Genomic DNA, 23473 nt, shown 5'->3' on the forward strand with positions numbered 1-23473 from the left:
CTTGCCTGGAGTCTTCAGGGTCTGCGCAGGGACACACGGTCCTTCCTTCCATCCCAACCCTCCCTCGGGCAGAATGTGTTTAAAGCCACAACTTAACCACTCCCTGGATTCCCCAGCCTTGCTGACTGTGCTCCCATTCATAACCCCCTGCACAGGTGCCTAGTGGCTCATGATTTTTTTCCCAGACTGTGGCTTCCATGTGGCCTGCAGTAGATGTTTCTGAAGTGGCTGGCTTGGGCCACAAGGACAGAGTGTCAGAAACAAAGAGGACAGCTGTGTGCCCCCACCACGACAGCGGGAGCCAGCCCAGCCCACAGGGAGCTCCCTCTCCTGGCCTCACGTTTCAGGGCCTTCTAAGTGGGCTTGTGGAGAAGGCAATGGCAACCCACTCCAGTACTCTTGCCTGGAGAATCCCATGGATGGAGGAGCCTGGTGGGCTGCAGTCCATGGGGTCGCTAAGAGTTGGACATGACTGAGCGGCTTCACTTTCACTTTTCACTTTCATGCATTGGAGAAGGAAATGGCAACCCACTCCAGTGTTTTTGCCTGGAGAACCCCAGGGACGGGGGAGCCTGGTGGGTTGCCGTCTATGGGGTTGCACAGAGTCGGACACAACTGAAGCGAGTTAGCAGCAGCAGCAGCAGCAGCAAGTGGGCTTGTGATCTGTCGGAGTCTCTCCCTTGTATATTCACTGTATTTCGGCAGCTTTGCCTACACGCTTGTGTAGCCATGTGGTCCTGCAAAAGCAGGGTCCTGACTTGTTGGGTTCACAGGAGGTCACTGGAGTTTTCAGAGCTGAGTCAAACCAGAGGTGCCTTTTGAGGCAGTTCAGGGATAACAAATGCATTTCTTTGCACAGTCAATGGGGGACTGAATGTTTATCCCTCCCTGCCACAAATTCATATTTTGAATTCCAAGTCCTCACTGTGATGGTACTAGGAGAAGGCAATGGCAACCCACTCCAGTACTCTTGCCTGGAAAATCCCATGGATGGAGGAGCCTGGTAGGCTGCAGTTCATGGGGTTGCTACGAGTCAGACACGACTGAGCGACTTCACTTTTACTTTTCACTTTCATGCATTGGAGATGGTACTAGGAGGTGGGGCCTTTGGGAGGTAACGAGGTCACAAGGGTGGGGCCCTCATGAATGGAATGGTGCCCTTATAAGAAGAGACATTAGAGAGCTGACCCCTCTCTCTCTGTGTCTGCCATGTGAGAATACAAGAAGGCAGCTGGCTGTCTACCGACCAGGGAGCAGGCCTCCATCAGACACAGAATCTGCTTGATCTTGGACTTCCCAGCCTTCAGAATTGTGAAAATAGATCTCTGTTGTTTAAGCCACCCAGTCTGGGTTATTCTGTCATACCAGGCTGAGTTGGCCAGGACATGAACCAACTATGATAAATCAGAAGCGGTTCCCTTGAGAATTCCCTGGTGGTTCAGTGGTTAGGACTCCACATTCTCACTCCCAAGGGTCTAGGTTCAATCCCTGGTTGGGGAACTAAGATCCCACAAACCAGACAGCATGCCCCCCCCGCCCAGAAAAAATGTGGCTCCCGCAAACCCCACTCAGAGAAGCCTTGGAGGTCAAGGCCAGGCTCTCAGGAAATACTGTTGTAATAGATCACTGATGCCCACAGTTTTGAAGTGATAGAGAAGGGTTACAGCCCTTGGGTAGATTTTTCACATGGATTTTTCCTGCCAATCCCTGACACTGGCTTAGTGAGGATCGGCCTTTCCTGTCTAGTTACCCCTAGACTGAGGGCTAGAGAGGATAACACGGCATGGTCTCAAGTCTTGTTTTTTTATCACTTTTAAAATCCAACTGATAAAAACGGCCAAAATGCTAATCACACTGAAATGTATGAGAAAGTAACACCAAAAGCAAGCTCTTCAGAACCAGAATATCCAAACACAGTTTGATGCCTTTTTTCTATTTTCAACCTTAGTTCCTCTCCGCCTAATTTTCCCTGTTTCCAGATTATTTGGAGCCAGCTCTGAGGTCGAGTTGCTCTTCACGGTGGTTCTGGACTGCAGAGCAGTGGCGCTGAGGACCAGAGCTCATCAGCGTGGATAAGCCCACAGCCCACCCTGCACCAGCTTGACCTCTAACTGCAGGAACCTGGGCAAGTACCTTGAGCTCTTCAAGTCTGTTTCATCATCTCCAAAACAGGGATAATAACACATTCCTCATATGACTGTTGGGAGGATTCACTGCAATAGTGAATGGAAAGGATGTAACACAGTACTTGGAACATAGTAAGTGCTCAACAATGGTCACTATTTTTGTTGTTATAATTACGGTAAATATCTTCAGAAATAAAGGCTCTCTGAGCAGTGTAAACCAATATGCCAGCCAGGTCAAAACAAGCTTGATAACCTCTGCTTAAACAGTTGGAGAACACAGAGGCCTATACAGGTTTACTTCTGAGCACACAAAACAAAAACTGCTGCCCATCTTTTATTCATTCACACTTTGAAATGTTTAACCTACACAGGAAATTTTTTTTTGAATGTTCAGCTCCCCAGTATTTTCTTTTAGTTTATTTTTAATTGGAGGATAATTGCTTTACAATGCTGTGTTGGTTTCTGCTCTACAACTTCGAGAATCATATCGCCTCCCTCTTGAGGCTCCCTCCCACCTGACTCCTGATCCTGACCCTCTAGGTCATCACAGAGCACCAGGCTGGGCTCACTGTGTTATATAGCAAATTCCCACTAGTTATTTTACACATGGAGAAGGCAATGGCACCCCACTCCAGTACTCTTGCCTGGAGAATCCCATGGACGGAGGAGCCTGGTGGGCTGCAGTCCATGGGGTCGCTAAGAGTTGGACATGACTGAGCAACTTCACTTTCTCTTTTCACTTTCATGCAGTGGAGAAGGAAATGGCAACCCACTCCAGTGTTCTTGCCTGGAGAATCCCAGGGACGGGGAGCCTGGTGGGCTGCCGTCTATGGGGTCACACAGAATGGGACACGACTGAAGCGACTTAGCAGCAGCAGCAGTCTATACATAGGGCTTCCACTCAGTATTTTTTTCTAGAGAATATAAAAGCAATCTAAAATGATACATTCTTAGAGTCAGGTAGGAAGAAATGCTTACAGAAGTCACACAGCCAACCTTCTCAAATTTGGGAAACCTTTTTATAAGCATCTTCCCAGTTCCACCATGGGCAGAAAGTGAATGAGCTTCTGCTCAAATAATTGCAACCACGGGGAACTCAGCATTGGGAGGCAGCCCTTGCAAGTTACACGGTCCTCCTCATGGAGGACTCTTTTTCTTAAACCCATCAGCATCAACATCAAAAGTCTGCACTCAGGGACTCTAGGTCCCCTGAGAGCTAGCTGAGTCCAGGTGGCTGGTTCATTGCCACCTCCACCAGATCTGGCACAGAGCCTCAGAACCTAGCAGGCAAGCAAGAGCTACTGGATGGATGGGTGGGTGGGTGGGTGGATGGGATGCCCACTCTGGATGCTATAGAATAAGTTATACATATTTATTCCATCATACTACAATTTAGAGTTCAAGGCATGCAAAAAATGTACAATCTCTACATTGAAGATCTGGGGAAATTTCATGCAAAATAATTCTAGAGGTGGAACTCTCCTAAGAGCTATAAACTATTCCAGGCTTGAGTGTCAGCAATTAACTCCACTTGAAAGTGAAGCGCCCGCTGATTACAGGGGTGTGAGTGGTGGTCAGATGAAAAACAGTCTCATTCTTTTTCAAATATTAACTCTAACAGATGCCTGAGAGAACATTATTAAGAGCTGCATTCATTTCCAAGTGTCTTCTTTTCTTCAATCTCTAACGACGTGTAACCTAACACGTATTTTGTACTTAATACGACACCTAAGAAACTCATAGAAATGTCTGCAACTCTGAATTAGGTCACAAGGACAGACTTTGGACAGAATCTGCTTATTCTTCCCCAGAACGTGCCTTCCCTTAACTGACAACACAGTCTCTTTCTCATATTGAGTCACCAGATTTATTAACTTCTATATCTTGAGAACAAGATTGCTTAGAGTTCTTATATTTATTGTATTACATATAAATAAATACATTCACTTTATTAATAATAAACAAGGCAAGACACCTTGTTCCAAACTGATTGTGCTATATTTTGCTTCCCTCCCCAACCTTTTTTGCAGAATGTCATTTGCTAAAAGTTTCAAGTCATGCCCGATGACTAATGTATTGTTCTCTTCCCAGGAGGCGGGGAGAAGCATGAGGTACCTGGTACCCAGCAAAAGCCCTAACGGCAGAGTTATCAGTGAAATTCCTCCAAGTGACAAAGGGCTACAAGAGGGGTTCCTCGCTGGTACAATCAGGTCACAAGCCTAAGCAGGCTTGACGGGTGTGGCTGGCTCCCTCCCCAGGGCCCGCTCTGTTCCCGATCTGGGCTTGGCTGGCCGGGCTAGGCTCCTGCCTCTGGCTCTCTGTGGGACCTCAGGCTCCAGGAATTTGGACCGAGTGGTAGAGACATCGCCGACAGAGACGGCAACTGCCAGCTTCCTCCCTATGCCGTCTTGTGATTCAAAGCAGATTCTGCTCCACTTTTTTAAAAGGGGGAGCACGTTAACACCGGAGACCCACAAGGACAGGAGTCAGCAAGGAAACTCGGACAGTCCCATCCAAGAGAAGGTGAGTGAACAGCTCGTCCGCAGTGAATCATGGCAGGGACGTGGTCATGGGGAGCCTAAGGGCGTGAAGGGTTGATTGCTGCATCCCTGGGGGAGGTGATAGGAGCGTCAAGAGCACTGGGAGTTGGTCATTTCGAAAAAGACCCTAGACTGGGGTTTCCAAATACACAGAGAAAGATCCCCACACCTGTGCACACCCCCACCCCTATGATGCCTTTGTGCTTGGCTGCAGAAGGAAAGAGCTGAGAAAAAGAGGATGCTTTTCCATGTGGGGCCTTTATCTGAAATAAACACCTTTGAGCCCAGTGGCTTTACATGCAAACTTCTCATCCTCAGATGACTTCTTTGGGCTGGGACCCTCTCTCACCAATCCTGCCTGATATCGCAGTCAGACAACAGAACAGAAATTGCCACAGGTTGTCCGTGTGGCGTAGTCACTGAGAACACTTTGTGCCTTGCCTTTCTCTTCTTTGCGTTAATTTCCAGCAAAGGCACTCTCTTCCTTGAAGGGGTACATCTCTGTAGCAGGAGTTCTATCTGCAGCATTCTGCTCTCTGTGGAAGTGTCCTTTTTATGAAAATAATTCACATCACAAGAATTCTGATATCCTAGGTACAATTAGCTCATGGATCAATATTTTAATGTGCATTTATACGCTCAGTCTTTCATGGACCACCCAGAGGAGACCAGGAATGGAATCCCAGGCCTGTTTCCACCCCCATGTTTTCTTAAATGACCCACTGAAGTCTCTAAACATCATCATCTCTATATTTGCAATATAATAACAGCTACCATGTAAGAATGTTGTAATGATTAATCATGAAAATACAAAGTCCTTTTTAACAGAGTATATTATTTGTTATTCCTAATATTATTACTGATAGACATGGCCCAGCTCTGAGCTAACTAAGTACTGAGAAAAATGAGTAAGACATACTTTTCAAGTTTCTGAACCAACATAATGCTTCTGGTCTGACCAGAGCTTCACCCAAAGTCATGCATGTAGTAAGTGACAGTTGTTCAGTTACCCAGTCACGTCCGACTCTTTGGGACCCCATGGACGGCAGCACGCCAGGCTTCCCTGTCCTTCACCATCTCCCGGACTTTGCTCAAACTCATGTCCATTGAGTCAGTGATGCCATCCAACCATCTCATCTTCTGTCGTCCCCTTCTCCTGCCTTCAATCTTTCCCAGCATCAGGGTCTTTTCCAATGACAGAGCAGGCCTAAAATTCAGGCCTTCCAACTCATGGTTTGATTTCCAGCAAGTGTTTCTAAGGCAGATACAGAGACACATTCTGCTGCGGGTAGAAGGGTCCCAGGTAACAGGCCTGTTAAGTGATTCTCAGCCGCAGCCGCGCACCAGCCCCAGGCCCACTCCTCTGCAGGATGGAGCAGCTCCTGCCTCACTTGCATCTCTTCCCTCCTCTGCAGGAACCATGCAATCTCTCCTACTGGCCCTCCTCCTCCTTCCCGTCTGCTCCCCCGGGGGAGCTAGCAACCTCCATGAGGACCTGACCCTGCTGAGGACGGACCTGGCGCTTCGCCTGTACCGGAGCGTGGCCGCAGCCGGCAACCAAACCAACCTGGTCCTCTCCCCCGCTGGCGCCTTCATCCCCCTGGAGCTCCTGCAGTTTGGAGCCCGGGGGAACACTGGTCGGCAGCTGGCCCAGGCCCTGGGCTACACCGTCCATGGTAAGCGGACCTCTGCTCCTCCCACTCTGCTGCTCACGCCCACTGCCCTGCTCACACTCACACCTGACCTCATGCTCAGGCTGCCTCGGGTGGCAGGCAGAGAAGGCTGCCCGCTGGCAAGTGTGCAACAGAAGGCATTGACACTCTACATCATGGTGGTGGCTGTTTAGTCACTCAGTCTTGTCCATGGACAGTAGCCCACCAGACTCCTCTGTCCATGGGATTCTCCAGGCTGGAATACTAGAGTGGGTTGTCATTTCCTTCTCCAGAGGATTTCTCCACCCAGGGATCGAACCCACATCCCCTACATTGCAAGGCGAACTCCCAACCACTGAGCCACCAGGGAAGCCCACATCGTGGTCACTCTTGATAAAATTTCTAAGGTTCGCTTCTACCCCTGGGTTTGGTGGCAATTTCTCCATTGCATTTTACAAGCCCTTTTATAACGCTTACTAGATGCCAGAAACTGCTAGAACCACCTTACCAATACAATCTAATTCACTGTAGCAACAACCCTATCGAGGTAGGTAATTATCTCATCATCCCTATTCTAGAGATAAGCCAATTTAGGCACAGAGCATGTAAGCAAGTTGCCCAAGGTCACACAGCCAGCAAGTGGTCAAGCTGGAACTCAAGCCAGGCTGTCTGGTTCATCCTGCTTTAACAAATGTGTGACTTCTAGGCAGAGTCATATTTACCAACATAATTTGATATTTATGAGTTTAAGCTGGAACTCAAGCCCAGGCTGTCTGGTTCCAGAGACCATCCTGGTTTCATAAATGTGTGACTTCTAGGCAGTCATATTTACCAACATAATTCAGAACACCTCTGCCAGTGGGGGCAAGAGTCTTGTGATGCCAGGTCAGCCACACCTGGTCCCACTTGGGGCCTCTGGCCCTGGTCCCAACCTCCCAACTCCATCTGAACACAAACACTTTACACACAACCTTTTTTCTCTATCTAAGAATAAGATGCCAGTGAAAAAGGATGAGAATTAAAATTATATAAATTAACCCTTTTTTAGAGCACCCAGGTACTAATACCAAGACAGCCATGGCAAGAGCTCCCTGGAGGTGGCATCTTGCGTTGGCAAGGTGAATGCTCCAGACAGCAGGCCACAGGCACTACCTGTGTGAACTGTCCCCACCCCTCCCCATCCACACCCTGTCCTCTGCCAAAATAATTCTCGTGAGACTGCTGGCCGACCTGCAAATGCGTTTTGTCTCTTAGGATAAGTGAAGACAAACAGAAGTTATCACGTTGAATTTTGCTCGGCAAGTATATTATAGAAATGCACGTATCCGTGGAGTTGCTCTCCAGCCACGTTAGATTCAGTGCAAAGCCATCCATCAAGTATTTCTGAGCTCCTGCTGTGTGGGCTGGTGCTACGCCAGGAATTTAGCAGCCAGGTATATAAGGAACCCTTTGAACACAAGACTCTCAGTCTCGTAGGAACAATGCACACAGAAACACATTTTTAATAAGGAGCAGTTAGTGTACTTATGTGAAATATGTTCGTACCAGGGAGGGAATGATTTATTCCACTAGCAGATCAGGAAGGCTCCCCAGATAACAAGACCCCTGAGCTGGGTTATAAAGAACAAATAGGAATATGAAAGAGGGGTAGGCATTTTGGCCTTGAAATATTTTTCTCACAGAAGTCAGGACTAGAGGGAAAGTGAGAAACGCAAATGGAGTTTCCCTGCAGAGCCAGGGAACTGATGACAATCGGTGCTTTGCTGTCAGGTAACGTCAGGGTACCTGCCTGGGCAGAGTGTGGCGATTAACAGGGTTTCCATAGAGCCCATTCAAGAATTACCAAATGTCCAGAATGCTTAATGGTCAAACTCTGGGGAACATAATCCCACTTTTTTTTTCTTACTTATAAATGGCTTCATTATCTCATGGATCCACGGTTAATTATTACAAACAGGAATGTGCTGCTTGCAGAGTTCTAGTTAATGGAATACCCCTGCATGTGTTTGCCCCCAAACGGCTCAGAGAATCACATGGGTGCTGATTAAGTCAACCTGCTACTGCCCACCACCTGCCCTGTCCCAGTCTTTCTTTTACAAAGGAGCACAGATCAGGAACGTGAACCCACAGCCCGGGGGCTTGGGGCATTGTTCCCATCTGATCAACAGAGCTCTATCCATGTTCGCAATGAGACAATGGGCGCTTGTCTTCTCACTGACATCCAGCCAATAGGTGACCACCAGCAGTTTTTTTTGTTTAATATTTATTTGGCTGCACTGAATCTTAGTTGCGGCACATGGGATCTTTGATCTTTGTTTTGGCATGCAGAATCTTCTTTTTCGGCTAGGCATGTGAGATCTAGTTCCCTGACCAGGGACTGAACCCAGGCCCCTGCACTGGGAGCAAGGAGTCTTAGCCACTGGACCACCAGGGAAGTGCCTGACCACCAGCAGCTTTGCCAATATTCCCACCAGCTGGTCCTAAAGCTGGGCATGAGTTTCAAAGCAGACACCAGTGATATCCCCAAAATATTTTGTTTTCACTGCATGAAAACATGATTTCCCAATGGTCCAAGTTCTAGGGATTTCCAATGCTTTTCCAAGTCAATTAATAAAGAACACATCTCAGCTTTCACACATCTCAGCTTTCTGTCACAAGAACGATGCTGGGAACAGAGGCCTTGGAGATGGGGGTGGGGAAGAATTCTGTTTGATGACGCCCGTGGACTCACTTTTACAGTTGTTATGTCACTTGATCCTTATAGAAATCATATGCAATCGCCAAGCCTCCTAAAGTGCCCATTTTACTAATGAGACAAGAGGTTAATGCGGAGAAGGCAATGGCACCCCACTCCAGTACTCTTGCCTGGAAATCCCATGGACGGAGGAGCCTGGTGGGCTGCAGTCCATGGGGTCGCTAGGAGTTGGACACGACTGAGCAACTTCACTTTCACTTTTCACTTTCATGCATTGGAGAAGGAAATGGCAACCCACTCCAGTGTTCTTGCCTGGAGAATCCCAGGGACGGGGAGCCTGGTGGGCTGTCGTCTATGGGGTCACACAGAGTCAGACATGACTGAAGCGACTTAGCAGCAGCAGCAACAGCAGCAGCAAGAGGTTAATGATTTGCTAAGACTCAGCTCACCCAACAGGCAAGTGATAGAGCCAGGATTCCAATTCCAGATTTTCTGACTCCAAATCCTGTGCTCTTTCCTCAACTCCTTAGCCTCCCTCTCAGCCACTGAGCAGGCATACAAATTTATCTAAGCCCCCTGCCTTCACTGTTTTCCACCAGACTTGGCTTCCCAGGTGGCATGAATGGTACAGAACCCACCTGCCAATGCAGGAGACAAAAGAGATGTGGGTTCAATCCTTGGGTTGGGAAGATCCCCTGGAGGAGGGCATGGCAACCGATGCCAGTATTCTTGCCTGGAGAATCCCATGGACAGAGGAGCCTGGCGGGCTACAGTGTATTGGGTTGCAGGAGTCGGACATGACTGAAGTGACTTAGCACACACGCACGTATCCTCACTGCTCTCTCAGCCCAACCAAACCCTTTGCACATCGTCCTAAACTTAACTCTTTAATCAGCACCACAAAGATGGTTCTGGCCAGCTGAGAATTTCATATACATTAACTTTAAAATCCAGAACCGCCCCCCTTTAGATTCAGTGTCACATTCAAGAAGTTCAGTTCAGCTAATATATCAAGGAGGAAGGCTCTTTCCACGCTGGTCTCTCAAATGAGTTAAAAGGCTGGTCTGCAGCAGGACTCAGAAAAATACCATTTCTTCTAGCATTTTCCTGCCACTCCGTGCCATTCCAGGGACCCTCCCTTCAAACTCTCCACCCCTCCCCAGTACACCCCTGCTCTACTGCAGTCCTCCCCTCCTTGCTGTTACAGACACCCAACCCCTCCAGCAGGAAAGACGGCTTTGTAGGAGGGGGAACGGGAGGGGAGAGGAATCGAGGCAGTAGTTTCAAGGGCTGCAGGGGAGGTACAGTTTGTCACCATGCAAGTCAGTTCCTTTTGCTCCACTGAAGGACATGGCAACCCACTCCAGTATTCTTGTCTGGAGAATCCCCATGGACAGAGGAGCCTAGCGGGCTATGGTCTATGGGGTCGCAAGGAGTCAGACACGACTGGGCGACTAAGCACAGCAGAGACCAGACTAGGAAATACAGGCAACTCAGCAAAACAGGAGGCTCTGTGAGGTTCTCCCCAGCAGAGGGGCAGACTGTTTCCAGCCCACCTGTCCTTCACCTGGCAGGGAGCAGGGGGCAGGAGGTGGTGAGGTACCACCCCAACAATCAGATGACAACTGATTGAGTAACTTTATTCATCTGTCTGAACCCCCGCTCCCTCATCCATAAATGCGATCATAATTGCACTTAATTCGCAGGGTTGTTGAGAGGATTAAAAGTGATCCTGCTTGCAGAGTGTTTAGCAGAGTTCGTCAACCTTCAGCATTTTTTATTCTGACAATATAGGTTAATTCCAGCAGCATCTAGAACACCACTTCTGATGTGCTAATGGTAGGGACAAACCAGGCTCCAGTGGAGATAAGATCTCTCAAGCCCACTGACTCCGCGCCTTGGGCGTGTCTGTCTGGAAGGATGGCGGGTCTCCTGGGCCGAGAGGGTGAGAGGACAGAGAGGAGAGCTCTGTGACACCCCCTAAGGTCATGTGACACTAAGGACCTCAGACATGTCTCCATTCACCCCTGCAGACAGTCTACACCCTACAGGGACATGATTCAATGAGTATGATCTTCCTCAGGAAAGGACAATCCAGTGAGTTATTTTTTTCATTCACAGTTTTTCTCATTAAAACAAAAACAAGCACTTGAGTTAGGCTGTAATTCGCTAGGCTGTGTATTTATATATGCCTTGAGTCCAGTTTTTACAGTAGTAGATTCTAAGACGCGGCTTTGGTGGTGAAAGTTCTGTGGAGTAAACCTGCCCACAACCGCATCCTGCAGCCTGGTGGCTGGGGCCCCTGGCCCGGGGTGTGTTCTGGGTGCCGCTGCCCCCAAAAGGACTTTAGCCAGGCAAGTTAGGGGTGGTGGTCGGGGGGTGCATCTGCTGCTGTCTCCTGGCCTGGCCTTTGTGAGGGGACACAGAATGGACAGGCAACCCAAGCCAGGTAGGAGGGTCATTCCACCTGGTGCCCTGGGAGAGCTGGTGGAGGCAGGGTGGGCAGAAAGATGGTGCAAAGAGCCTGGGAGTCACAGGGGAGACTTGTGGGCAGCCAGGGGGCCGTCTCTAAGGTGAAGGGGAGGCAAAAAGCAGAAGGAAGGGCTGTGTTCCACAGGCAGCCTGCCTGCAAAGGGGCCCTGCAGGCTGGAAAAGCCCTGTGTGCACAGGTCAGGAGGGTATGCCACCCTGTCGTGACTCAGCAGTAGCTCCACATGCCCAGGGAAGAAGAGAAGCCACAGCTGTGAACAACAGCGTGAAAAAGAATTCCACCACGAATATGCAGAGAAGGAAGCGGCCTCCTGCGTGAGCTGTAAATGACTAGATGTCCACCATCAGGAAGGTAGAAGCTATGGACTCTTTCAAATGCCTGATATTTCAACATTCTCGCAGGTTCCCGCTGACATGAATAATGGGCTGTCTGCTGGGGCTCAGAGAGATGGGGGAATGGGAGGAGTCCTTACCTTGCCCCTAGATTTTCCAGGTTGAAAGCAGAGTTCCACAAAAGACTACATCCAAACGCTGCTCAGATGTTAGTCGTGGGGATGAACGTGAGGCCCTGTACCAGAGATATCGACAATTCAACACCCTGGTCACTGCCCAGCTCTGCTACTCGTGATGTTCCCCATAAATCCACTGGCCTCGTACATACTTAAAACCCTCTGCCCACCAGCCCAGGTCTCTCTGCTTTTGCACTGCTCCACATATCTGGCTCAGAGAAGGAAATGGCAACCCACTCCAGTGTTCTTGCCTAGAGAATCCCAGGGACAGAGGACCTGGTGGGCTGCCATCCATAGGGCCGCACAGAGTTGGACATGACTAAAGTGACTTAGCAGCAGCGGCAGCAGATATCTAGCTCAAGAAGTTTAGGAAGCACAGTCTTTGGGAGATTGGTAGTGTTTTTCTATCTGATTTAATCTCAGCTAGATTTGGGCTTCCCAGGTGGTTTAGTGGTAAAGAATCCACCTGTCAATGCAGGAGATGAGGGTTTGATTCCTGGGTAGGGAAGATCCCCTGGAGAAAGAAATTGCAACCCACTCCAGTATTCTTGCCTGAAATCCCATGGACAGAGGAGCCTGGTGGGCTACAGTCCATGGTCACAAAGAGGCGGACACAACTTAGAAACTAAACAATAACAGCCTGATTTCTTTCAAATCTAGCGTGGTTTCTTCCCCCTCGACTTTTCATTCTTGGATCCAGGTTAACTCCTGGGAAACTGAGCTATGACTTTTACAAACTGACTGTCTACAGTGGATTAACCTTGGGACTTAAGAGTAGAGAGGCAGGGGTCCCATTCCCCTGTACCCAGCAAGCAGAGCCGGGGGTAACTCCTGTCTTATACTCACCATTTTGACTGATCTTCTTTGCAGACCCCAAGGTCAGAGAATGGCTGCAGACTGTCTATGCTGTGCTGCCTAGCACCAACCCGGGTGCCAAGCTGGAGCTGGCCTGCACCCTCTACGTGCAGACGGGGACGCCACTTGCCCCCTGCTTTGTGGAGCAGGTCTCCCGGTGGGCAAACAGCAGCCTGGAGCTAGCCAACTTCAGGGAGCCCAACAGCACTGCCATGCTGGCCAACGGATGGGGCCCCAGGCAGACCGCAGGTAAGGAAAAACCATCAACCTTGATGAGGTTAATGGATGAAGGCTGGGGAGACAGGTCCCAGCTGTTACCCATCAGAAGCCATGCAGTGGGTACACAGGCAGCCCTCACCTGCAGCAGAGGCTTATCCTCTTGGGAAACCCGACCCTCGAGTGAACAGGGCTCACTTTTGGTTATATTCTGTCCCTACCCCACCCCCACCCCACCCCCAGGGACAGACACACAACCCCTCACACACACACCCACACACACAAGAGTGCTCTTCGGGAGCCCAGCAGACTTTGGGCCATGCAGCGTCCCCAGGTGTGTTTCCACTGAGCTCTGTTCTCATCAACCACTAACCCTCTTCAACGCAAAATGCAGTAGGAGCCCAAAACGTGGTTTCTTAGGAATTTCACTTAAGGCAATAACTGTATGTAATAACTGTAAATAATGTTTAGCCCAGGGTTATCTTAATGTGCAGCAATTAGGGATGGTTTAATGAAAATCAGCACCTGCTTTGGCAGGCTACAGTCCGGAGTGTAGCAGGGAGTCAGACAGGACTGAGCACGCACACATATCACGCGGTTGTAATTACCATCAAAGATGATGAACGTCACGAACACTTACTGAGTGCTCAGTTTATTTCTTCAGCACTCTTCTAAGTACTCTGTGGTTACGAGCTCAGTTTCCCCTCGCCATAATCCTAAGAGCTAAGTGCCATCATTGTCCCCGTTTTACAAACGGAGAAACAGAGGCACAGAGAATTGGGCCTCCAGCCCTGTATCCAGAGAGCAGGGGCTTCTAACCCAGGCAGTCTGGCTCCAGCGTCCTTGATGATTACAAAGGTTACAGAGAACTAGGGAGAGCACTGAAGACCCAAAGTTTAAAAGGCAGAACAGGGATGCACTTTATGAATCAAGAAACAGCATGTGGGCAGGTGCACAGAGGCAAACTGAACATTCAGATCTTTATTGATAAGGGGGTTTCCCCGAGCAGTTTGCTCCAACATTTCGAAACGTCTTTCAGTTTACTTCAAAATGTTTAACTCCCTGCTGCAGCTCGTGGCACTTCTGGGAGGCCCGAGGCCACGGTCAGCTGCTATCAACCCCAGGGGTGAATGGTCCTCTAAGAAAGAGACAGTACCCCTGAAAAGACCAGGGCTAGGCTGCTTGGGTTCAAGGCCAAGGTCTCCATCTTGGGCAAGTGGGCAGATGGTGGCTTTGTTGCTCACAAGTATGTGACCTTGGACAACCTTGGGGCCCCATCTTTAAAACTGGGAATAACAACAGAACTGGTAGGAGGAGTCGAGGAGGGTTTGCTGAAGCCTTGAGGACAGAGCCTAGCACAAAGGACGTGTTTATTAAAGGGATAAAGACTGGAAGGACGCAGCCCCTTGACAGGTGGCCAGCCAGCTCCCCTCTTAGGTAAGGCAAGAGACTTAAAGTCCGTGCCCTGGAGGTCATCATGTAAACAAAGGCTCCGCCAGGGATAAGGCCCTAGAGCACTTGGGGCAAAGGGAGTCGGGGGTGGGGGTGACACTGTGCAGCACCCAGTCTCACTTTTTAGTCTCACCCCCGCCCCCACCCCCGCCCCGGGGGTCTGCCTGAGCAGGGCAGCCTTCTGCTTCTGGGAAACAATCCCAGCCAGAACTAGCCAGAACTAACTGGAACCAGCCCGTAGCACCCTAAGCTATACATAACAAAATAAAAAATTAAAGCCTGGTCTCCAACCACAGCTCTTCACAAGCACCACAGTTCCACAGCTAAGAGTACGAACAAGCAAGCCACAACCCTCCGCGGATGCCTCACACGGGCGGCAGCCTCTCAGCGGCCCCCTGCTCTCTGCTCGCAGGGGACGAGCCGGTGGGCTCCGCGTGGGAGCGCGGTGGCGGCGCAGAGTCTGCGCAGCTGGTGCTGGTGAGCACCGTGTCCTTCCAGAGCGCCTGGCGGCATCAGTTCTCCTCGGACACTCAGCTCCTGCCTTTCACCTGTGCCCAGGGCCTGACCCTCGAGGTTCCCATGATGTACCAAATGGCCGAGGTCAACTTCGGTGAGCGGGAGGAGCCCGGGAAGGGAGGGCTGGGCTCCGCTCTAAAAGGATGCGGCTGAGTGGCGCTGCAGGTCCCTCTGCGGTGCCAGGCGCGCCGAGGAGTAAGGGAAGGCCAGGGAGGTGGAGACTCAGGACAGTGAGGGAGCCGATGGGGAAGAGAACCCCAATTTCATGCCTGGCCTTTCCCTCTGCACAGAGCAAAGCGGGGAGTCATGTGACTGTTTGGGCAAACCCCTTCCCCTGGCAGTCACCCCCTCAAGATGAACACCTGCCTCAGCGTTTGGTGTTGAGAAATGACGGTTGGTGGAGAGTCCAGTCTAGAAGGTTCCCTAGAGCATGTCCATCCGGAAGTGCTCATCACTTTGCCTGCCCATCCTGCTGGAAGTCACTCGTCTCCCTCGTGGTGGGGTGCACCTGCAGCTCCCCTTCCCAGCAGACTATTGTGTGTGCTGTGGACGCTCCAGGGTGGGTGGCCCAGCAAGACCAGGCAGGAAGGGCCCCGCTGCCCTGCCTGCCTCACATCTCCTCTCCTGGTCACCCCTCCAAACCCTGGTTTGCATGCTCAGCCCTCTCCAGCTTGTGGGACTAATTATGTTCTTATTCCAGAAGAAGTCAGTGAGACTTAAAACTGTTTAAGAGCTCTGGTGTTGAGAACACTTGCTATCATCCTGCTTTGACTCTATACAGGACCCTTGTGAGTTCCCAGTGCATTTATTCATTAGTTTATTCAACCAATAATTATTCATTGAGGTCAAGTAAGATGGGAATGGAAGAACGTCTGTTGAATAAACATACATTTACAATGGATTGTATTGAAAGTGAAAAGTGAAAGGGAAAGTCGCTCAGTCGTGTCCGACTCTTTGTGACCCCACGGACTGTACAGTCCATGGAATTCTCCAGGCCGTAATACTGGAGTGGATAGCCTTTCCCATCTCCAGAGGATATTCCCAACCCAGGAATCAAACCCAGGTCTCCTGCATTGCAGGTGGCTGCTGCTGCTGCTGCTAAGTCACTTCAGTCGTGTCCGACTCTGTGCAACCCCATAGACGACAGCCCAGCAGGCTCCCCCGTCCCTGGGATTCTCCAGGCAAGAACACTGGAGTGGGTTGCCATTTCCTTCTCCAGTGCATGAAAGTGAAAAGTGAAAGTGAAGTCGCTCAGTCGTGTCCGACTCTTAGCCACCCCATGGACTCCAGCACACCAGGCTCCTCCATCCATGGGATTTTCCAGGCGAGAGTACTGGAGTGGGGTGCCATTGCCTTCTCCGCATTGCAGATGGATTCTTTACCAAATGAGCCATTGAGTTGACCCAAAAGTTCGTTCAGATTTTTCCACAAGCTATTATGGAAAAACTCAAACAAACTTTTTGGCCAACCCAATAATTCTTGCTCCTAACACTTCCCTGTCGCTGCTGTGACCCATGCTGGTTGATCTGTCTGCTGGGTGATGCTGGCAGGCAGACTATGAGATATTCCTGTTCTCCCCAGCACAGTGCAGGGTGGCTGGGGAGAACAGCCACGCAGGGTGGCTGGCACATAATGGAGGCTGAGCAAGTATTTACTGAGCAGATACAAAAAGGTGTATGAACCATGCCCCTGTCTTTCCCTAGTGATTGTAAGATTTTGCTGCAGTGGCCAGTCGGCTCTGCTGTCTGTCCACCCTGAGGCCCAGGCCCCCCTGTCATCCCAGGGAAGGGATGGAGCCTGGAGTTCTGCCTGAGACTGGGGCTGCCACAGGCTGCCAAGTCAACCCAGCTCACCTAGATTGCTCCCTATTATTTGCCCGCCCTGTCCCGTCACTGGGTCTGGCCACTACACCTGCATTCACCAGAAACCCTCTCTGGGTCTCCCGATTTCTGGCCATTCGTGTCTGCTGCCACCTCCACCTGTCCCATCACACATTTCTGAAGTTAGGCTGTGCCCAGTGGCCTGGACTTATCCTTGGCCAGTCACAGCCATCACTCACAAGCTTGCACCTGTCCATCCTGAAGCCCACTTGTTTATGTCACAGGGTACAAATTATCAGTCCGAATCCAGCCTGAACTCCTGTTTCCTCAGGTCTTTGCAATGCTTTGGGCTTCCCAGATGGCTCAGTAGTAAAGAACTTGCCTGCCAATGCAGGAGACATGGGTTCAATCCCTGGGTCAGGAAGATGCCCTGGAGGAGGAAATGGCAACCCACTCCAGTATTCTTGCCTGGAAAATCATGGACAGAGGAGCCTGGTGAGCTGCAATCCATGGGGTCACAAAGAGTCAGATGTGACTTAGCAACTGAGCATGCTCGCACGCATGCATATGCAGTGCTTCAGACGCTGGGAAATTTCATGTGACATCTAGGCTTAGAGCTTTGATTGCATGAGTGTGTGCTAAATCGCTTCAGTCAGACTCTTTGCAACCCCATGGACTGTAGTCCGCCAGGCTCCTCAGTCCATGGGATTCTCCAGGCAAGAGTACTGGAGTGGATTGCCATTTCGTTCTCCAGGGGATCGTCCCAACCCAGGGATCAAACCCACGTCCCCTGTGTTGCGTTGCAGGCAGATTCTTTACCGCTGACCCAGGCAGTGCTTCAATCCAGGAGACACGGGTTCGATCCCTGGGTCAGGGACAATCTCCTGGAGGAAGGCGTGGCAACCCACTCCAGCACTCTTGCCTGGAGAATTCCATGGACAGCGGAGCCTGGCAGATTACAGTCCATGGGGTCGCAAAGAGTTGGACACGACTGAGCAACTTCACTGGTTCACTGGTTACCACTAGTGCCACCTGGGAAGCTTTTGGTTGAAAGACAGGAAAATCTGGCACCAAGAGCCTGGATCCTGATACGGCAAGAATAGGCCAGGATTGTAGTGGCTGTCCCTTTAAGAAGGGGTTTGGCTCTCCGGAGTGCCAGTACCCCCATCCTGCCCAGCTACTGCAGGCCCCAGGACTCAAGCCACATAAGAATATCTTAGAGACATTCTAGGTCTTAGGATCAGCAAAGGTGGCCACAAGCCCCCAACAGTCTTGGTCCTCAAACAGCTCCCTGAAGGTGAGGTGGACACCCTGATTGTTAATAAAATGCATTGTTTCCAGTTCTGGGAGCTGGCCCCTCCCAGGGTCCGGCACTGTCTCTTTCCTTGGGCTCCCAGGACAGAACTGATCCCCCATCCACTGAACCCCCAGGCCAGTTTCAGGACCCTGCGGGCCATCAGGTGGGGGTGCTGGAGCTGCCGTACCTGGGAAATGCGGCCAGCCTACTCCTGGTGCTGCCTCGGGACAGAGACACACCGCTCAGCCACATTGAGCCCCACCTCACAGCCAGCCTCCTCCACGCCTGGACCGCCAGCCTGAAGAGAGCCCGGATGGAGGTGTTCCTGCCCAGGTGAGCGGCTGCATCGTCCTGTCGGCGGGCTCCTGGGCCTGCTCCAGTCGGCCAGACCTGCATTACAGAACCCGGGCGGCTGGCTCTAGGGTCTGTGCAGTTACCTTGGAGAGTGCCTCTAAATCTTATCACATCCTAAGAGTATACAGCCATCGTTTTTCAAAACCAAATAGGCAAGATCGCTTATGCAGTTGAGCAAATACAGATATAATTCCCATCAGAAGGCAAATTGAAGCATAAAAGTTGAAGGCTTTACATCCTTGCACTGAAGGTTTCATTCTTTCTAAAGAGTGGTGAGCCTTTCTTTAAGAAAACCCAATAGGTACAAATACACAACCCCAAGAGGTCAAAAAGTTAAATGATGGTGCTGGATTTTGCTTCTCCAAAGCAAAACCTATTTGCAAAACTCATTACTTTACAAAGGGTTCCTCAAGGAGCATCTCTAAATGATAAGCTTCATTTGAAATCAGAGTAAATGCATAATTAATTTGGAGACCAGCAGTTAAACAAAAAAAATTATCCGAGGGTTCATTTGCAGTGTGTGGATTCTTCATGCTCCTCCCCACTGGCCACCTCAGCCTCCTCCACTGACCAGGCTCTCTGCATTGCTGAGCCAGAGGCCTTGGCAGGATTCCCTCGAGGAGTTAAAAATAAGTCCAGGCCCTGGAACAAAAAACAGAGAGAGAGAGAGAGACCAGTGAGTGAAGGGCCAAGGTCTAAAGTGAGATCGGCCTAGCGGAGGCAGAAGGTGAATTAAACTCAGACATAATGCCTATCTCTCCAAACCAAATATTTGAACCCCAAATCAAAGCCCAAAGACTGGCTATTTCAGCAGATCTCTCTAGCATGAAGCAGAAACAAGCCTGATGTTTCTGTTATGTTTAAGAGAAGCTCAGCAAAGGAAGAAGAGCTTTCAAGGCTAACGATAGAGAGAAAATGCAGCTGGGAGTAGGACTTTGCTACAGTCTCTTTGAGTGTAGGAGACAAATGGCTGGCCTCATCCTGGAGCAGCTGATGTAAGGAAGAGGCCCCAGGGAGATGCCCAGCGCCACTGAGAACTATTCACTGGTGCTGATTCTGCCTCTAGAACTTGCAATCCCTTGAGAAAAGATCCTAAAAAACTCTGGAGGATGGGGAAGGGACAAGAAGGCAGAGGTCATAGTAACCCAAGTATTCATTCACACTTGACCTTATCTGGATTAAAACAAAAAAAATTTTTTAAGCTCTCTAAGACTACTCAGCCTGCTATCCGAGAAGAATATAAGATTTTAGGGAAATAAAACTTCCCTTACCTTTTAGGGGTGTTTCACAGGCAAAACTAACCAAGTTTATTGAAAAGACTGTTCTGTCTTCCATTGAATTTTCTTGACACTCTTGTCAAAATCGGCCATAAATATAGGTTTATTTCTAGACTTCCTGGTTTTATTCTATAGGTACAAATGTCTGTACTTTTGCCAGTACTGCACACTCTTGGTTGCTTACTTTAGCTTTTTAATGCATTTAGAAATCAGCAGTATGAGTCCTTCAACTTTGTTTTTCTTTTTTAAGATTGTTTTGGCTATTCTGGGTTCCATGTCTTTCTATGTGAGTTTTAGGATCAGCTTATCAGTTTCTGCCAAATAAACAGCCAGGTTCTTGATGTGGACATTGCTGACTCTGTCGATTAACTTGGGGAATACTGCTTTATAACAGTATTAAGTATTCTAGTCCATGAACACAAGATGTCTTTGATTTTCTTCAGGTTTTCTTTAGTTTTTATCAATGGTGTTCTGTAGTTTTCAGTGTACAGGTTTTGTTAAATTCACTTCTAAGTATTTTATTCCTTTCGATGCTATTGTAAATGGGATTTCATTTTCAGATTGTTCATTGCTAGTGTAAAGAAACAATTTTTGTATCTTGATCTTGTATCCTGCCATCTTGATGAACTCATGTATTAGCTCTAATAGTTTTTTGTCTGTGTGTATGTGTGTGTGTGTGTATTCCTTAGGATTTTCTATATACAAGACCAGGTCATCTGTGAATAGAAAGAGATTTAGTTCTTCTTTTGATTCTGGACACATTTGCTTTCTTTTTCTTGTGTAATTGCCCTGCACACCCTTCAGTAAAGTGTTAAATAGAAGTGGTGATCATCTTTATCTTGTTCCTGATCTAGGGGGAAAGCATTCAATCTTTCACCATTAAGGATGATGCTAGCTGTAGGGGGTTGTAAATGCCCATTTTGAGGTTGAAGAAATCTCCTTCTATCCAAGTTTGTTAGGTGGTTTTTGTTTTTATAAAAGAATGTCAAGTGCTTGGACAAGTACTTTTTCTGCATCTCTTGAAATGATCACGTCGCCCTTGTCCTTTATTTCATTAATATGGTATTTTACATGGATTGATTTTCATATGTCAAACCCACCTTGCATTCCTGGGAGAAATCCCACTTGGTCATAGAGGGATTTATATGTCGCTGGATTCAATTTTTTAATATTTTGTTGAGGATTTTTACATCTGTGTTCACAAGGGACACTGGTCTGTCATTTTCTTGTGATATCCTTGTCTGGTTTTGGTAAAGGGTGTTTTTTCTAACCCAAGATATTTTTGTAGCATCTCTTCTGGCCTGGCCTTCGTAGCCATTCAAGAAACAAATCACTGTCCTCTTTCATAGTCATACCTCGTTTTTACTGTTGTCTTTAGTTACTAAAAATGGTATTACCCAGCTTTATCTCCTACCATAACCACCATACGTGGCTTAAAACATACCTTAGCTCTTTATCAATATCAATGAGAAACAAAACCACAGTGGTAACAGTAAAGTGCGTGAGCTGTCCTGGACATTGTTCTGAGCGCTTTACCAGGATTATGGCACTTCCTATTCACAAAACTAAGAACTGAGCACTAGTATTAGGCCCGTTTCCTAAGTAAAGAAACCGAGGCAAAGAGAGGGAAAGTGACTTGCCCAGGTTCCCTCAGCTAGTACGAGGCTGAGCCAGCATTCAAGCCTAGGCACTGGGTTCCCAAGTTCATGTTCTTAACCGCTATGTTTTAGCACTTAGAGTTCTCAGAAAAGTGAGGTTTAAGGATTTAAGAAAATTTCAGAGAAGGTGGTCTAAAAACTTTTTTTGAGGAACTTCTCTAGTAGTCCAGGGGTTAAGACTCTACACTGCCAGTGCAAGGGGTGTGGGTTCGATCCCTGGTCAGGGAACTAAGATTCCACATGCTGAGAGGTGTAGCCCCCGAAAAAAATTTTTTTTTTTAATTTTTGTGAAATATCAGCATACTTAGAGAAAGCTGGTGCCTTTTTTGGAAACTATGGCCAAGATTCAGAACACACATTTATGAGAAAATCTGATACCTTTGTTTAAAATATTGGGAACATTGTCTTGTATGGCAGTGAAGAACGTGGATATTTAACAGTCTGGTACAGTATTTTTATTCTCCGATAAGTTCTGCATGATTTATAGAAAAGACCATCTAAATTCCAATTTGGAAGTTTTTTTGTTCTCAAAGGAAAATCACGTCATTCATCCTTTTAAAGCCGCCTTCAACAGTAAAGTTTTAAATGCCTTGCCCTTGGAGAAACATGATAAAGTTGGTGGGCTGGTTTTTCCTGCTCTCGGGACTTAACTGGGAAAACTAAAGACCCACGCTGCACACAGCAAACGTGAAAATATGTTGTATCAAATAGAAAAATGTTCAATGAGACACTATTAGTTGGCAGTTAGTCAGCAACTTCTTTTCCGCACCTGCTGTGTGTGAGACCCCAGCCAGGAGGCAGATGGCAGGTGGCAGAGTGTAGACACCGAGAGCACAGGCTCTGCGCTCCGTCAGCCTCGTCCAGGCGGGCTCCGTCGCAGACTCAGGATGTCCTCTTGGGCAGGCTCCTTAAACTCTTCAAGCCTCAGTGTTCTATCTGTAAAACAAGAATAATAACACGGTTACGTGATGAAGAGATGAGATCATCCGCATAAAATACTCTTAGTGCCTGGCACATGGTATGCACACGTGGGTGCTCAGTCGCGTCCGACTCTTTGAGACCCCATGGACTGCAGCCCACCAGGCTCCTCTGTCCATGGGATTCTCCGGGCAGGACTACTGGAGTGGCTTGCCATTTCCTACACATGGTAAACACTCATTAAATATTAATTACTATGAAGAAATAATGAGCCTCTTTTCTCAAATAGTTTACAGTATCATAAATAACACTAATAGGAAACAGACCATTCTATACATCAAAAGAGTGGAACAAAGTGCTTAATAGGGCTTAAAGAACCGAAGGTCACAACAGCTGGGGAAGAGGAGGAGGGATCGCTGAACTGAGCTTAGAGGAGAGGACAGTACAATTCAAATTCAAGGCAGACCTGGAAAGAACAGCAGAAGCAAAGGTCCAGAGGTGGGAGAAGGGGCTGTGGGATCAGATTAGTCAGGGGGTCGGGGTGTGGGAAGAAGCAGTGACAGACGAAGTTGGAGGTGAGCCTGGAGCTCCCTGACTTTGAAGGGAGGGGCGTGGGTTGGCATGTGATGAATATCAAGGTGAGAATCTTAAGTGAAAGTGTATATCTTTTGTTGTTTTAGGTTCAGGATCCAAAATCATTTCGACTTGAAAAACATTTTATATTCCTGGGGAGTCATCGATCTTTTTGATCCACTCAGAGCTAACTTGAAAGGAATTTCAGGTAACAACAGTTCTTTTTCCAAGCATATTGGCATTGTGTGTGTGGTGGGGGGGCGGGGTAGGTGCTGTTTTTAATCAGTGATCATGCACTGATGAAGGGATTCACACCTACAAAGCCTTTAGAGGTAAACAGCCAGAGATGATGTGGCTTAAAAGAATAAAGAAAGTGCTTTACTGTATATAAGAACATGCTGCTTCAGATGCCAGATTTGGGTTGGACTTTGTAGGGGCGGGGTGTTTCTTGAGATGGCCTCTAAGCACCCACCTTCAGAGTGAAGTCAGTGATCAGAGGTCACGATACAGCTCCCCTCCCTCTGC

At 48.7% G+C, this 23473-nt stretch overlaps 2 protein-coding genes across 5 annotated transcripts in view; one reads left to right on the forward strand and one right to left on the reverse strand.

The window, feature by feature from the left end:
• The first annotated feature begins 4154 nt into the window (after nucleotides 1-4154).
• The window catches only part of SERPINE3 (serpin family E member 3), a 33241-nt gene continuing 13922 nt past the window's right edge, over nucleotides 4155-23473 (forward strand). The window contains exons 1-6 of one of the 2 annotated variants that reach the window (XM_027557314.1): nucleotides 4155-4649; nucleotides 6082-6342; nucleotides 12883-13116; nucleotides 14948-15145; nucleotides 18303-18501; nucleotides 23056-23156. In XM_027557314.1, coding sequence (XP_027413115.1) covers nucleotides 6087-6342; nucleotides 12883-13116; nucleotides 14948-15145; nucleotides 18303-18501; nucleotides 23056-23156 — 988 coding nt within the window. In that variant the 5' untranslated portion in view covers nucleotides 4155-4649; nucleotides 6082-6086. The remainder of the gene's footprint in view (nucleotides 4650-6081; nucleotides 6343-12882; nucleotides 13117-14947; nucleotides 15146-18302; nucleotides 18502-23055; nucleotides 23157-23473) is intronic. The other variant, XM_027557315.1, reaches the window with a different exon arrangement.
• Nucleotides 18688-23473, reverse strand: part of INTS6 (integrator complex subunit 6) — a 104437-nt gene continuing 99651 nt past the window's right edge. For all 3 annotated transcript variants that reach the window (XR_003513735.1, XR_003513737.1, XR_003513736.1), the window contains 2 exons: nucleotides 22227-22393; nucleotides 18688-19164 (listed from right to left, as the gene is read on the reverse strand). The gene's annotated coding sequence lies outside the window, so the exon portion shown is untranslated. The remainder of the gene's footprint in view (nucleotides 19165-22226; nucleotides 22394-23473) is intronic.

Source organism: Bos indicus x Bos taurus, chromosome 12 (genome assembly GCF_003369695.1).
Source record: "Bos indicus x Bos taurus breed Angus x Brahman F1 hybrid chromosome 12, Bos_hybrid_MaternalHap_v2.0, whole genome shotgun sequence".
NCBI lineage: Eukaryota > Metazoa > Chordata > Mammalia > Artiodactyla > Bovidae > Bos > Bos indicus x Bos taurus.